The sequence below is a fragment of the Ascaphus truei genome, chromosome 9, assembly GCF_040206685.1.
Source record: "Ascaphus truei isolate aAscTru1 chromosome 9, aAscTru1.hap1, whole genome shotgun sequence".
Lineage (NCBI taxonomy): Eukaryota > Metazoa > Chordata > Amphibia > Anura > Ascaphidae > Ascaphus > Ascaphus truei.
The window spans coordinates 44,280,406-44,294,532 of record NC_134491.1 but is presented as its reverse complement, the minus strand read 5'-3'; the positions used below and the strand labels follow the sequence as shown (position 1 = coordinate 44,294,532).

General features: G+C 42.9%; 1 protein-coding gene across 3 annotated transcripts in view; it reads left to right on the top strand.

The window, feature by feature from the left end:
- The first annotated feature begins 376 nt into the window (after positions 1-376).
- TTC8 (tetratricopeptide repeat domain 8) overlaps positions 377-14,127 on the top strand; it is a 33,911-nt gene continuing 20,160 nt past the window's right edge. Inside the window, exons 1-4 of one of the 3 annotated variants that reach the window (XM_075614577.1) lie at positions 377-646; positions 3,646-3,675; positions 9,349-9,469; positions 14,111-14,127. The exon at positions 14,111-14,127 is cut by the window's right edge and continues 47 nt beyond it. In XM_075614577.1, the coding sequence (XP_075470692.1) occupies positions 533-646; positions 3,646-3,675; positions 9,349-9,469; positions 14,111-14,127 (282 nt within the window). In that variant the 5' untranslated portion in view covers positions 377-532. The remainder of the gene's footprint in view (positions 647-3,645; positions 3,676-9,348; positions 9,470-14,110) is intronic. The other 2 variants (XM_075614579.1, XM_075614578.1) reach the window with 2 other exon arrangements.

Below are 14,127 nucleotides of genomic sequence, written 5' to 3'. Positions count from 1 at the left end.
TGTGCTGCTGTGTGAGAGCAGAGGGCACCCAACGCCAGTTCTCAAGGGTCGCCAACAGGCCAGGTTTTCAGGATATCCCTAATTGAGCCAGCTGTGCTGTCCTTGAGGACTGGAGTTGTCTGCCTCCTGATCCTATGTTTTTAAATCTTATAATCTAAAAACAGCCTCTGGGAGACTGATAAATAACTAATCTATGTGAGAATATATGCAAATACAACACATTACAGGCGGTGTGTGGCTGTAAAATGCCTGTTTCCATGTGCACTGTGTGACATGCACAGCAGCTGCTGCTGCTGCATCCTGACCACGCAGTGATCCCTCACATACTCCAATCAGGCAGCTGCAAGGACAGCCCCGGTCCCTCGCAGGACCCCGGGACGAGGTTGCCACGCACAGAGGACGCTGAGGCTTAGCCGTTGTCATGGAGACGCGGCCTAGACGTGACCAGCCTACCTGAGCCGCCCCGCGCTTGTCGCTAAGCCCCGCGCTTGTCGCTAAGCCCCGCACCCGGAGTTGGCGCTTCTCAGGCGGGATGGGGTTGGAGACGGAGCCGCTGCTCCGGGCCTGGAGCTATTTCCGCCGCAGGAAATTCGAGCTCTGTTCCCAGAGCTGCGCGCAGATTCTGGAGAAGGAGCCCCGTGACCAGGTCCGTGCGCCGTGTGTAGGGTCTGCCCGGGGTCCGTGTGTAGGGTCTGCCCGGGGTCCGTGTGTAGGGTCTGCCCGGGGTCCGTGTGTAGGGTCTGCCCGGGGTCCGTGTGTAGGGTCTGCCCGGGGGCCGTGTGTAGGGTCTGCCCGGGGTCCGTGTGTAGGGTCTGCCCGGGGTCCGTGTGTAGGGTCTGCCCGGGGTCCGTGTGTAGGGTCCGCCCGTGCGCCGTGTGTAGGGTCTGCCCGTGCGCCTAGGGACATGGTGACACGTTAGACGCTGCAAGGTACAAATCTGGCTTTTTGGACCCAAACTCATTTTCTGATTCCAAAATTCACACAAATCATCAACCTCACGTGAATTGAGGGGGGAGTTAGTACAGCCCCCATTACTGCAGCCCTGGTCTAGGATCGCTCTCCGCAGGCACTCCACCGCTGGGACATTTAGCCGCTGTATACTGTAACCCCTAACAGTACCTTAAACCCACCCCCCCCTAACTCCTTACCCTAACACATTAACCTCTTACCCTAAAAACCCAGACCTAGTGCTAACGCTAATCTTTACCATAAAAACCTTAACCCCTTACCCTAATCTCCTAATCGTACCCCTTACCGCTACATTTGTTTCTACTACTGTTAAACAACTAATCGATCATTAAAATACCTTTTTGTAGTCTTTATTTCAATTCATTAACTAAAACAAAAAAATCTTCCCTGTGCATCAGGTTCTGAAAAGCACAGCTTGTAAATGGGAAATTGGATCTTCTGCCTCACGCATCTAGCCCCCAAATCTCTTCCTATCCTAGTTCAACATGAGCCACTGGTCTATGTACTGTATGTGACACATTGGCATTCAAAGATATGAGGATACATGTTCACTCCTACAACCACTACAAAAGCATCAACTTTTATAAACTAGAATCAATTGTTGCGTCTGATGTCTAAATTGGTACAATATAAGGATAACCATTAAGCAGCTAAAGCAACGGAAGCAACGCCACCTCTTATAGAAGGTGTTCATTATGGTGTTAATTATGGTGTTATGCCTTCTGCATACAGAATTTTTTATTTTTTTATTTAACACTTGCCAAACACATGTATTAAATCACAAAGCAAAATAGCCCTTGTCAGAATGATATGATTCCAGATCTTTGAAGAATTGCTTCCCAAATGTAGGACCAGTCATAATTCAAACAATGTAATGGAAACAACATGGAACATGCATTGTACTGTAAGGCTTATTCAAAAGAGCAGATCTCTTTGAATATGATCTGTTTATATTATCCTCAAATTGAAATTTACTGGTTGGTTTTAAACATAAATATTGGTTTAGGATAATAAATGAAGAGTAAAAAAGGTTGGGTTTTTGTTTTTTAAGCTATTGTGCTGTACAAGTAAATATAACACTTTATTTTTTTTAAACATACACCTGTTTAGAGATACATGGTTTGCTGTTATGTTCATTTTATTCAGATTATTTAGTATCTGTTGAGAATGGTGTTCATCTTTATCTTCATAAAAGTAAGCTGTCTTCTGGATATAATAAAATATAAATGTTTGCTAAAAATCAATAGCAGCAGAATTGTAATAGAGCAGTGGGTCATTCTTCATCTAGGTAACCCACGAGAGGCTCTGCAACCATATCTCAGTAAATGTATGTCTTGTAGGTCGTACAATAAATATTCCATGATCATATTTTTTCAAGAGTTTAAATTGGTTGCTGGGAATAGTGCTCCTATGGTAACAGATTATACCCATAGCCTGTGTGTGTATGTATGTGTGTGTACACACACACACACACACACACACACATACACGAAATCGCAATTTTCTTACAGATAGAATTTGTGAAAGACCATCAACCAGTAGAAAACTTCACCTACAAAGGATTTGTGTATTTTTTGTTTTATGAATTAAGAATCTTCACATATCTGTACACCGCAACCATAGTCTGTTGTCCTTACCATGATTACAAGTTTCAAATGACACCTTCAACAGAATAATGGCACAGTGTTTTGTAAAACTATGTGTCTTATACCATGGCTGATTATTTTTCTGTGATTCGCCATTTCTACGTGTATTTTGGTTGTTGTATGTTATTGTATTGTTATATAAGATCTTAGTCAAGTTTGTAGAAATAATAAGGTACAGTATATGACCTGAAATGTTTAGACAATCATTTTACAGTGTTGCATATTTATAACTGTTGGGTAAAAGTGTAATGGGGAGACAGCACATTCTTTCAAGAATCATCTTGTGATGCATGATAATGCATTCCACACCTCCTGCCCAACATGGAATATCTTACATTCTAGTATAGTACCTAAAGTGTGACATATGGAACACAAGGAGAACGGTAATCAGATTGTGTCTAATAAACTGGCCAGCAAAGGAGACTGCACAAAACACTGTGCCATTATTCTGTTGAAAGTGTCATTTGAAACTTGGAATCATGGTGCGGACAACAGACGTGGGTGAACAGATCAATACAAGCTATTCCTGTTGGAAAACAAACTTGTATGTTTATTTATTTTGACTGTTTATCTTACTTATGCTTCTACAGTACCATCCCTACTCCATGTCACCCACAGGAGAAGCTTCAGTCTTTCTAATCCTAACCCCACTGTATTCTGGTTAACCTATTTGGCTTTTCCTATGAGAAAAAGAGTTTGAGAGCTAGTATTATGGGAATAGTTTAGACCAGGGGTGGCTAATTACAGTCCTCAAGGGCCACCAACTGGTCTGGTTTTAATGAGATCCCTGTTTCAGCACAGGTGGCTCAATCAGTGGCTCAGCCAGAATGACTGCACCACCTGTGCTGAAGAAGGGATGTCCTTAAAACCAGACCTGTTGGTGGCCCTTGAGGACTGGAGTTAGCCACCGCTGGTTTAAACAAACTGTAACAAAATCGGAGTAGCCTATGGCAGTAATGTCCTATCTTTAATTAATGTGTATATTTTACAATCAGATGTTTTCCAATTCTTTTTTTCACTGCATCCCAAGGAGCCTAGCTTTGAACATCTTCACAAACAGGTACAGAATGTAATAGCAACATGAGAATAGGAGAATTTACCAATGTTTTTTATGATCTCATAGAGAACTTTTATACTGCTGGTATGTAAGTGCTAGCCAAACTGCCCCAGAGTATTGGATTGTTAGTGCAGTTTAGCGGTGCGGCTCACTTCCCACTTCTTGGAATACTGTATGTGTCAAATTCAGCCGCGAGGGCAGTATTTGGCCACGGGTAGCCGTGAGGGCAGTATCTGGCTGCGGTCCTGATCGGACACCACATGCACTGACTGTTACAGAGTGTTAGTCTATGTCAAGTTTTGGCCTGCTCTATATTACCAGAATCCAGCAGTGCAGTACCACATAAATCACGCCCAGGATAAGCACACATGGTTGCTGCCATTGGTTCACACACTTGTACAATATCATAAAAAAGTAAAGGGGGAGAAAGCAACTAATACCTTCCCAAAATAAGCAAAACCCTGACTGCGTTACTCCTGTTTTTCTAATTGCGCGTTTTGTATTTAGATTGTTTTTTGTTCACGTACTGCTATGATGTTCTTCTAATCAAAAGAATACTGAAAGGAATTGTTCAAAAGAAACGCATTATTTTATTGTGATATTTTAATTGGTGCCCTGCATAGTTAATACAGTTTAGATTTCGATTCCAATATGCATATCCAAAATTATTTTTCACTTCTGCCTTCGGTGGTAGTTATAAAATACACTGAAAATAGTCTAAAATAATTTGGTTTCTTAACATAGTGGGAAATGAGTGAGATCTTTTTGTTCTTTAAGCTGAAGTCCGCTCTGCTCAATTTTTGTTTTCCAAGTACGAGTGTAATTACCAATATGATCATTGTCTGAAATTATACTCACCGTCAGACTTATCTAAAAAATGTATAGCTTAATTGACATTGAACTTAAAAGATAACTCACATTATTAAGCTCTTGTTTCGTTTATCTATCTATATATTTCTGAAGCCACTGTATGCCTGTCTGTCTGTCCTCTGTCCCTAGGGGAAATCGCATTGGAGCTTTGGCCCGTCACTCCGCCTCAGGCCAATGAGATGGCTCCCTTGGCCCGCACACCTCTCATTGGCCTGAGGCGGAGTGACGGGCCAAAGGTCACACACACACACACCCCCCCTTCCTCACCCCGAGGCCTGGCCCTCTGGATCCCCCCCCTCACCCAAACCTCACCTCCCCCCCCCTCATCAGCCCCCCTCACCCGCAACTCACCTCCACTCGCGACGCCCTTAACGCTGCTTGGCCGCGCGGGTGGGGGGTTTAGCGCCTCCGCTCCCATCACCTCACAACCCTCAGGGGCGACGCAGCAGCCCTACTGCCTCCTTCCACCCTCCTCACAGCCTGCAAACCTGCTTGCCTGCGCACTGCGGGACATGCCGGCGGGAGGAGCAGGGCAGTGGCGGCCCCGGCAGGGACACCTCACCACGTGACACCCACCCGCCTCCCCAAAGATTCCACTACGGCCGCCCGCTATCTTCAAGCCGCCGCGTGAGGTATGGGGGGGAGGGGAAGGGAGGGGTTGGAGGGAATGGCGTGCCGCCCGCTATCTTCATGCCCTCAAAGCCGCCGCATGGGGGGGGGGGGGTGCTGGCCTGAAACTAGCTTCATGCCGCTGCGGGGGGGGTAAGATGCAGGGGGGGAAATGCAGGCCTGCCCGCCCACTATCTTAAGGCCTCCGCTGAGGTATGGGGGCTGCGGGGGTAGGGGGAGATGTCACTAAATAACCCACCCACCCAGTCACTAAATAACCCACCCAGTCACTAAATAAAAGTCACTAAATAAATGGTCACTAATTAAATGTCACTAAATAACCCACCGACACAGTCACTAAATAACCAACCCACCCACCCGCCCAGTCACTAAATAACCCACCCGCCCAGTCACTAAATAACCCACCCACCCATTCACTAAATAACCAACCCACCCAGTCACTAAATAAAGTCACTAAATAACCCACCCACCCAGTCACTAAATAACCCACCCACCCACCCAGTCACTAAATACAGTCACTAAATAAACCACCCACCCACCCAGTCACTAAATAACCCACCCACCCAGTCACTAAATAACCCACCCACCCAGTCACTAAATAAAGTCACTAAATAACCCACCCAGTCACTAAATAAAGTCACTAAATAACCCACCCAGTCACTAAATAACCCACCCAGTCAGTCACTAAATAACCCACCCACCCAGTCACTAAATAACCCACCCACCCAGTCACTAAATAACCCACCCACCCAGTCACTAAATAAAGTCACTAAATAACCCACCCACCTACCCAGTCACAAAATAAAGTCACTAACCCACCCAGTCACTAAATAACCCACCCAGTCATTAAATAACCCACCCAGTCACTAAATAACCCACCCAGTCACTAAATAAAGTCACTAAATAAAAGTCACTAAATAACCCACCCACCCAGTCACTAAATAACCCACCCACCCAGTCACTAAATAACCCACCCAGTCACTAAATAACCAACCCACCCAGTCACTAAATAAAAGTCACTAAATAAAGTGTCACTAAATAATACCCCTTGCCCCTGCCTTCCCCCCGCCCCTTGCCCCTGCCTTCCTCCCCCTTGCCCCTGCCTTCCCCCCCTTGCCCCTGCCTTCCTGCCCCTGCCTTTCACCCCCCCCCCCGCCCCTGCCTTTCACCTCCCCGCCCCCCTTCCGCCCCTGCCTTTCACCCACCACCTCACACCCCTTCCCACCGTAGTGGGACCACCACACCGCACTCACCAGCCACTCGCCAACTCACAATAACTTTACAATAAACCATTTTAAAACAACATCGGATTACATTTTCTTCCATGTTTCTTTTCAACATTATTAAACAACCTTTCCACCAAATACTCAACCTATTCTTACCCTATTTAGAAATACTACCTATTACGGATTTACATCCCGGGCAACACCGGGTATATCAGCTAGTGTATACTATATGAAAACACATTATTAAGCAGTACTGCAAGTCAAGAAGGCAGTGTGTATGTACGGTCACTAATATCTCCGCATCTTCAACATAATTATGGTTATGTTCCACATCCTACCCCAGGGATGAAAGTGCAGAGTCAAGTTTGCCCAGAATGTTACCACAGATCAATTTTCCAATGTATTTAAACAATAAGAGCAGGGCACTTTGCATCCAGATTATTCTGTTAAAATGTGAAACCTACACTCCCTGGCTGACGATTAATATCACACGCTACAATGCACTGTGGCCCATATTTCTTAAGCAGTCTTCTGCCATAAGATGCCTTTCAGCAGTGCAACACCCCTCAGAGCCCATTCACTTGGATAGGGTGCAAGGTGTTCTTTAGCGCCAAAAAGGAATCTTATGGCAGAAGGCAGCACATTGCTCCGCCATTCCATCTGCTGTGACATTAAAATGTGCTACAGGGCACAGTTTAACTGCTTGTTGTATCCTTTCAAAGTTCCTACATTGAAGATGATGGGAGGCCAGGGAGGGGTTTCAGCTGTAAATTAAGACATGATTTTTTTTTTTGTTCATGAATCTCTACTAAAACATTAAAATGCTGTGGCAAATATAAATGGATAAACTCCCTAATGTTCTGTATCAACATACAGCTGAGGGAATTCTCATTCTATCATAAAGCTCAGAGTTCAAAACTTTCTCAGTTCCTCCCCTCCTGTAATATTTGGGGAAATGTGCCATCCACTCCTCAGTGTTGAAAATTGCACAGGCTTAGGTTAATAAATATTGATAAGACTTCATCTGCAAAATAGCAAACAATTATTCAATTTCCCTAAAATATTTACATTGCCTACAGTCACATGGTGGCAAAATAATTAATTCTTTAACTGCTTGGGTTAATAACACATTATCAGTGAAGGTTGTCAATCCGTTAAAACCGTCGCACTAAAGAACATATCACAGCTGTAACGAAGCCTGTCAATTCAACCTTGAATTTTATAAGCAAAGCTGAATATCCTTATTCTGCATAATAATAATAATATACAGCAGCAGCAGCACACTGCACGTTACCTACAATAAGTGTTTGTCACGTCCAAGAAATGGACCAATCAAAATGAACAGAAAGTGACAATATATTGATCTCATCATATGGTTTCATTTTGTAGCAGTGTGTGTGCAGCGCACAGCCAAGGAGAATAGAGAGCAAGTCTGGCAAAAAAATATTTTATTGTGAGACCATAAAATAGAGGGTTGCAAACCTTCTACGCGTTTCGTGCGATACGGGCACTTTATCAAGAAGTGTCATACACAGTACATGGACCTTTTAAATAGTAGCGGTTTGGCGCCAAAAATCTATGACGTCACAACATCTGTAACCAATGAGTATGGTCCCCGTAGCGCAAGCGTCATGCAGACCAGCTACTTGCTAAGCCCCACTATGAGACACAGCCAATCGGCGCCCAGAGGAGTGACGCACACCATGAGCAGTGAAGAGCCAGCTCTCGCGAGATGCGCTCACGCAAATCCCGTCTGCTCGCGCATGCGCACACGGACCACCATGCTCTCACTAATTTAATAAGGTAATACAAGCATGCGTAAGTAAGTTGGAGTACCTCAAACCCCCCAGCCCGGTAATGCAAAGGCACATTCAATGTGTAGACACAAGAATGAACACACCTGTAATTCCCAAGATGAGTAGAGTAGAGGACATAAACATACATAATACGTAAAAAATACATATATAAACAAGGGAATATCTATTATTCCACAATCAGCCAAACCCTGCTATTTATGGACAAGTGCATACATCATATAAGTGACAAAACATATATTGTAAACATACACATTGATTTGTTTAAAAACAGTATATTCCTATACCTGTATTAAAAACATCTGTGCAAACCCTCCAATGATGTAGAGGAAGTTAATCATTATATTAAGTTTTAGATGAAAAGAAGCTCTCAAGGTTTATCTTGGGGACGTATTCCTCAATAAAACTATATTAATGTGAACATAATCCTCAAATGTGCTACAAGGACATCTATTTTTGTGATAGACAGAGTCAACAGATACGATCTTGGGTTCCTCCAGACGCAGTTAGTCTTAGTAAAAAAGAAGAAAGACAATTGTAATCACTAGTGAAAAATCTGCTTAGTAAACCATGAACATTCATGTTCCTACGTCATTGGATGAGATGCAAATATATCATTACAAGGTTAAGTAACCTATAAACATTTCAATTCCAAAAAATTCTAAAATCACACTTGAACACTATGAGCTATTATATCTCAATACATGAAACCACTATATTAATATAGTAACCATTCAGATCAAGGTAATATCTGATGGAGTTATTTAACCTCATAATCAGAGGATATAAATGCGGTGTTTTACTCTTATCATATGTATTCTATATTAAGGAATTGGTCAGATTAGAGGGATGCTCGTGTCAAGAAATGATTAATTTTCCATTCAATATTAATTCCTTCTGGGAATCTCGTTTTGAGCATGAAAATCCTCTGCAATTCATTTTGTAGCACCTGGTATTTTGCGGGGTTTTTTTTTCCATCTTTGTACTAATTATATGTAGTGAGGAGTTCCCAACAGAGCTGCATCTTCCCTTTTATTTCAAAATTTCTAGGTCCAAAGTTTATTATGGAATGACTAGAAAAGTATTTAATGTTTCAATGCATTTATTCTGCTTTGTGATCTATATTTTCACTGTAGGCAGCTTGGAGTCTGAAGACTCGAGCTCTGACTGAGATGGTTTATGTGGATGAGATTGATGTTGACCAGGAGGGAATAGCCGAAATGATGCTGGATGAAAATGCGATAGCTCAGATGGCCCGTAAGTACTGCCTAAGACCGAAGCCAAACGATTAGCTAGAACCTTGCAGCATTAACCTGAGTACATGTATTTCTCAATCCAATATAGCTGATGAAACCATAGTCATTATGTTTCATCATTACAAGAATAATTATTTCTCTCTCTAATATTACAAGAACAATGTATACAATTGGTAAAACCGCACGTGAAATATCAACACATACAAAGATTGTGATGGGAGTCTGCCTTTGTGTGTGTATATCTATATATATCACCAAACTCTTCTATATTTATTTTCGGGTTAAGAAGGGGATTTATATAGGGACAACTACATAAGAGTTTAACCTAAGGGGAAGTCATTAGATACATAATTTACTGAATCCATTGTCTGTCCTGTCTGTCTTTTCTAGAGCTTCTAATTTAGCAATTGAACGATCCCAATGCTCTATACTGGGAGCCAATTCAGATGTTAATTTATGTAACAACAATTAATATTAATCAAAATTCTGAAATGCATGGGCAAGACCTTTTTATAAATGGCCTAGTGTTTAAAGTAGCTCGATACAATTGTCTGAATTTTCTGGCCATGCTTTAAATAGTCCATGTGGTATCCACATAGACCAGGAGTGGCCAACTTCGGTCCTTAAGGGCCACCAAAGGCCAGGTATTCGTGATATCCCGGGTTCTGCACAGGTGGCTCAGTCAATGACTGAGCCACTGATTGAGCCGTTGGTGCTAAAGCAGGGATATCTTTACAACCATTTCTTCTTTAGGTATGTTCTTGTAGAAGTCTCTCCTTTTATTTATTTATTTTTTAGTCAAGGGTAATTAATGGAATAGTATCTAGTATCGTTAAGAAAATGCTGATTCAGATAAAGTTTAGAATAAAAACGTTAATTCTATTGCAGTCTGTATGTAATACTCCGTCACTGTCATACATGGCCATAATATTACTTTAACTTCCAGTTTAATTCTATGTGATAGCAATTTTTCACATTCTTTACTAGAATCAAAATAATTCTGTTTAGTTTGCTTTTGTTTGTATAAATGCAATTTAACTAATATTTTACATTGGTTAGTTTGTGAAATGTTTCATTTTTAGGGTTTAACATATTTGGCTTCCATTTCTTTAATTTAAGATATTTTAATAAGGGATAAATCCTTCTTTGGTTTTCAGTGCTATATATCTGGTTTGTCGGAATGGCTCATTTGCATGTCATTACCCAGAATCCATGGCTGCAGTGGAAGCTCTGTATGCTAAGAGATAATGGGGAAGGGAAGGGTTGCAGACTTGCCTCAGACGTGAATGTGCTCACACGTGGGGTTTTTATTTGCTGTACCCTGTACGGTTGAGGGTTTTTGTCCCTTTTTTCCACTCGCCATAACTTGTTTTGTGTCTAAATAGATGAAAACTTTCTGCAAAGTTTGATTATTTCAAAGATTATATTAACCCATCGTATCTTGCCATAATAACATTTCTCATTAGGACATACCTATGCTGGATAAATATAGCAGAGATGTATTCTACCTCCTGTTTGTGGTGAAGGCATCAACACATTGCAGCTCAATATACATAATACAAAAGTACTACATGGATATAATTATCTAGGTGAAGCTGTGTAGTTGTCATACATCAATGGTAGTTAATATTTCTAGTCCACCTATAGAAATGGCAAAGATGTAATTTCTATTCAAGAAAATGTGTAATTTGTTAAGAAAATGTCAATCTGACTAGAAAACCAGATTTGGTGCTGTGTGGTGTTCTGATTGTGAGGATGCTTACATTGTATGTAGGGACTGTCACGGGAGACCAGGACTAATACCAGGGATCAATATCGCCAGACAGAACACGAGAGACCAGGACTAATACCCGGGATCAATATCGCCAGACAGAACACGAGAGACCAGGACTAATACCAGGGATCAATATCGCCAGACAGAACACGGGAGACCAGGACTAATACCAGGGATCAATATCGCCAGACAGAACACGGGAGACCAGGACTAATACCAGGGATCAGTATCGCCAGACAGAACACGGGAGACCAGGACTAATACCAGGGATCAGTATCACCAGACAGAACACGGGAGACCAGGACTAATACCAGGGATCAGTATCGCCAGACAGAACACGGGAGACCAGGACTAATACCAGGGATCAGTATCGCCAGACAGAACACGAGAGTTTATAACATTAATTTATTGGAAAAACATATCCACAACTATAAAAAAGACACAAACAAACATCACACATACCCAACTGGGGACACTGGGGGACCTACTTGCAGAGATTTCCCCTGTTCTCTTTCTTTGCCCGGTGCCTACGGGACTAGTTTTCAGGCCTGAGACCAGCACTAGGTTGGACACTGCAGTTTTTCCCTGGCACAGCAACACCTCTGCAAGGCCGTGCTTATAGTGCCGGCGACGTTGCCCGAAAACAAATGCATTGCCGCCGCCGCGTACGCTTATAGTAAGCGCGACGGCGACAATGCGACGGAGCGACATCGCGAAAACTGGTAGCCAGCAAAATTGGATTTTTCAAGGGTTGTTGCCTCATGTGTCCCCAACCACAGTGACATAAAGTCACGGGGGGAGTACAGATGAATCCCTGGTAGGACCAAGGTCCACTATCGAGGTAAATGAGAAATGTATCCACTATCGAGGTAAATGTTCCTATGGTGTCCTACTGAGAGTTACATTGCACTCTAACTTCGGTCATTCACATTATCAATGTACTTCAGGGAAGAGAAGATTGCTATAATGTTTGCTTTCCTTACTGATAATTGGCTTTGAACTCCACCCTACATAATGTGTGTATCACACTAATCATTTGCTATCCCGGCCTATACCCACTGTGCCTAGTGTAATGATGTTACCTGACACAGGCTTAATCCACATACCACCAACATAGGATTGTGTCAAGCTGACCTGCATTAGTATAGACCTGTATCATTGAGCAGCTAGGAGTAAAATTATACAGTGAGGTTGGAGCTGTGCCATGATTAGCATGGCTTTTATATCTAGCTTAGCACCCACTAGTTGATCACCTTGTGGCCAGTAGTTAGTACAATTTTTGCGGTTTGCTCCATATTTGCAATCATTGGTTGGTTACTAGGTATGCTGTGTCAGTGTTAACATTTCATTACACAATTAGCACATTATAACTAGTATATACCAAGCAGCTATAACTGCCAGGATCAGTTGCCCTATATATTGTTAGGTCTCATAGATAGTAACATTGCCAATTACATCTGAGCAGTCGTCTAGCATTTCATTATTCGACATTAGGCTCATTTAGGGCATACATGCATGTACCTCTGAGTCAGCTTTACCAGCATCAGACCTCCTCCTTAATTTTAATTCACACTACACTTATTTTCACGATTCATGATCACTACTTATGTGTAGACCTTTTTTTATTCAAGTTTATTAAATGTTATGTTTTAATAGCCCTGGAGTGCATCTTAGTGGTCTTCTAGCTAGAGAGGTGGGTGGTAATACACCCCTCTAATTTTGGTAATACAGTTACATTTAGCCCACCTGATGCACCCAATGCCAATCTAGGCATTTTCTCTGGGCGACACCCACATTTTCACATCACACCTACCTATCTAGTGAGCAGTATACTGTATATCTTTTGTGTTTTTATAATATTGCAACACTCGGGGCCAGGAGCTGCCTACATGCCCAGGCCCTGATTGGTGGGTAGTAAGGAGCTGCCTACATGCCCAGGCCCTGATTGGTGGGTAGGAAGGTGCTGCCTACATGCCCAGGCACTGATTGGTGGGTAGGAAGGTGCTGCCTACATGCCCAGGCCCTGATTGGTGGGTAGGAAGGAGCTGCCTACATGCCCAGGCCCTGATTGGTGGGTAGGAAGGTGCTGCCTACATGCCCAGGCCCTGATTGTGGGTAGGAAGGTGCTGCCTACATGCCCAGGCCCTGATTGTGGGTAGGAAGGTGCTGCCTACATGCCCAGGCCCTGATTGGTGGGTAGGAAGGTGCTGCCTACATGCCCAGGCCCTGATTGTGGGTAGGAAGGTGCTGCCTACATGCCCAGGCCCTGATTGGTGGGTAGGAAGGAGCTGCCTACATGCCCAGGCCCTGATTGGTGGGTAGGAAGTAGCTGCCTACATGCCCAGGCCCTGATTGGTGGGTAGGAAGGAGCTGCCTACATGCCCAGGCCCTGAGTGGTGAGTAGAACTGCAACATAACATTTGCAACAATTCTACTGCAAACATATTAACCCCTGATCCCTGAGGTGCTGGAACCAAGCAGACTTAACCTTTATTAACAACAGCCATATTTCCCCTTAACGTCACAGGGACCACACATTTTTTTAAATGTACATTGTAAGGGGTTTATCAGGTATGTCACTTAGAAACATGAGTTTCCTGTATTCAAGGGAGCAGTTGCCTTAATTAATAAATACATTTCGGACAGATCACATGCATTGCTTTGGATAATCTGTCAGTTAGTCACTTGCTCTGTGCCTGTGATTTTGTATACTGTATACTCTTTTCATACATTTAACAATATGTTTTTCCAGTTTCATAGATGAGACTTTCTGTGAATCAATGTGTACGTAACTGGTTCTGTTACATTTGTTGAGTAGACGTACAGAACACAGATGAATGAAAAGTTAAATTTCACTGTAATTTGCAGGCCCTGGGACTTCTTTG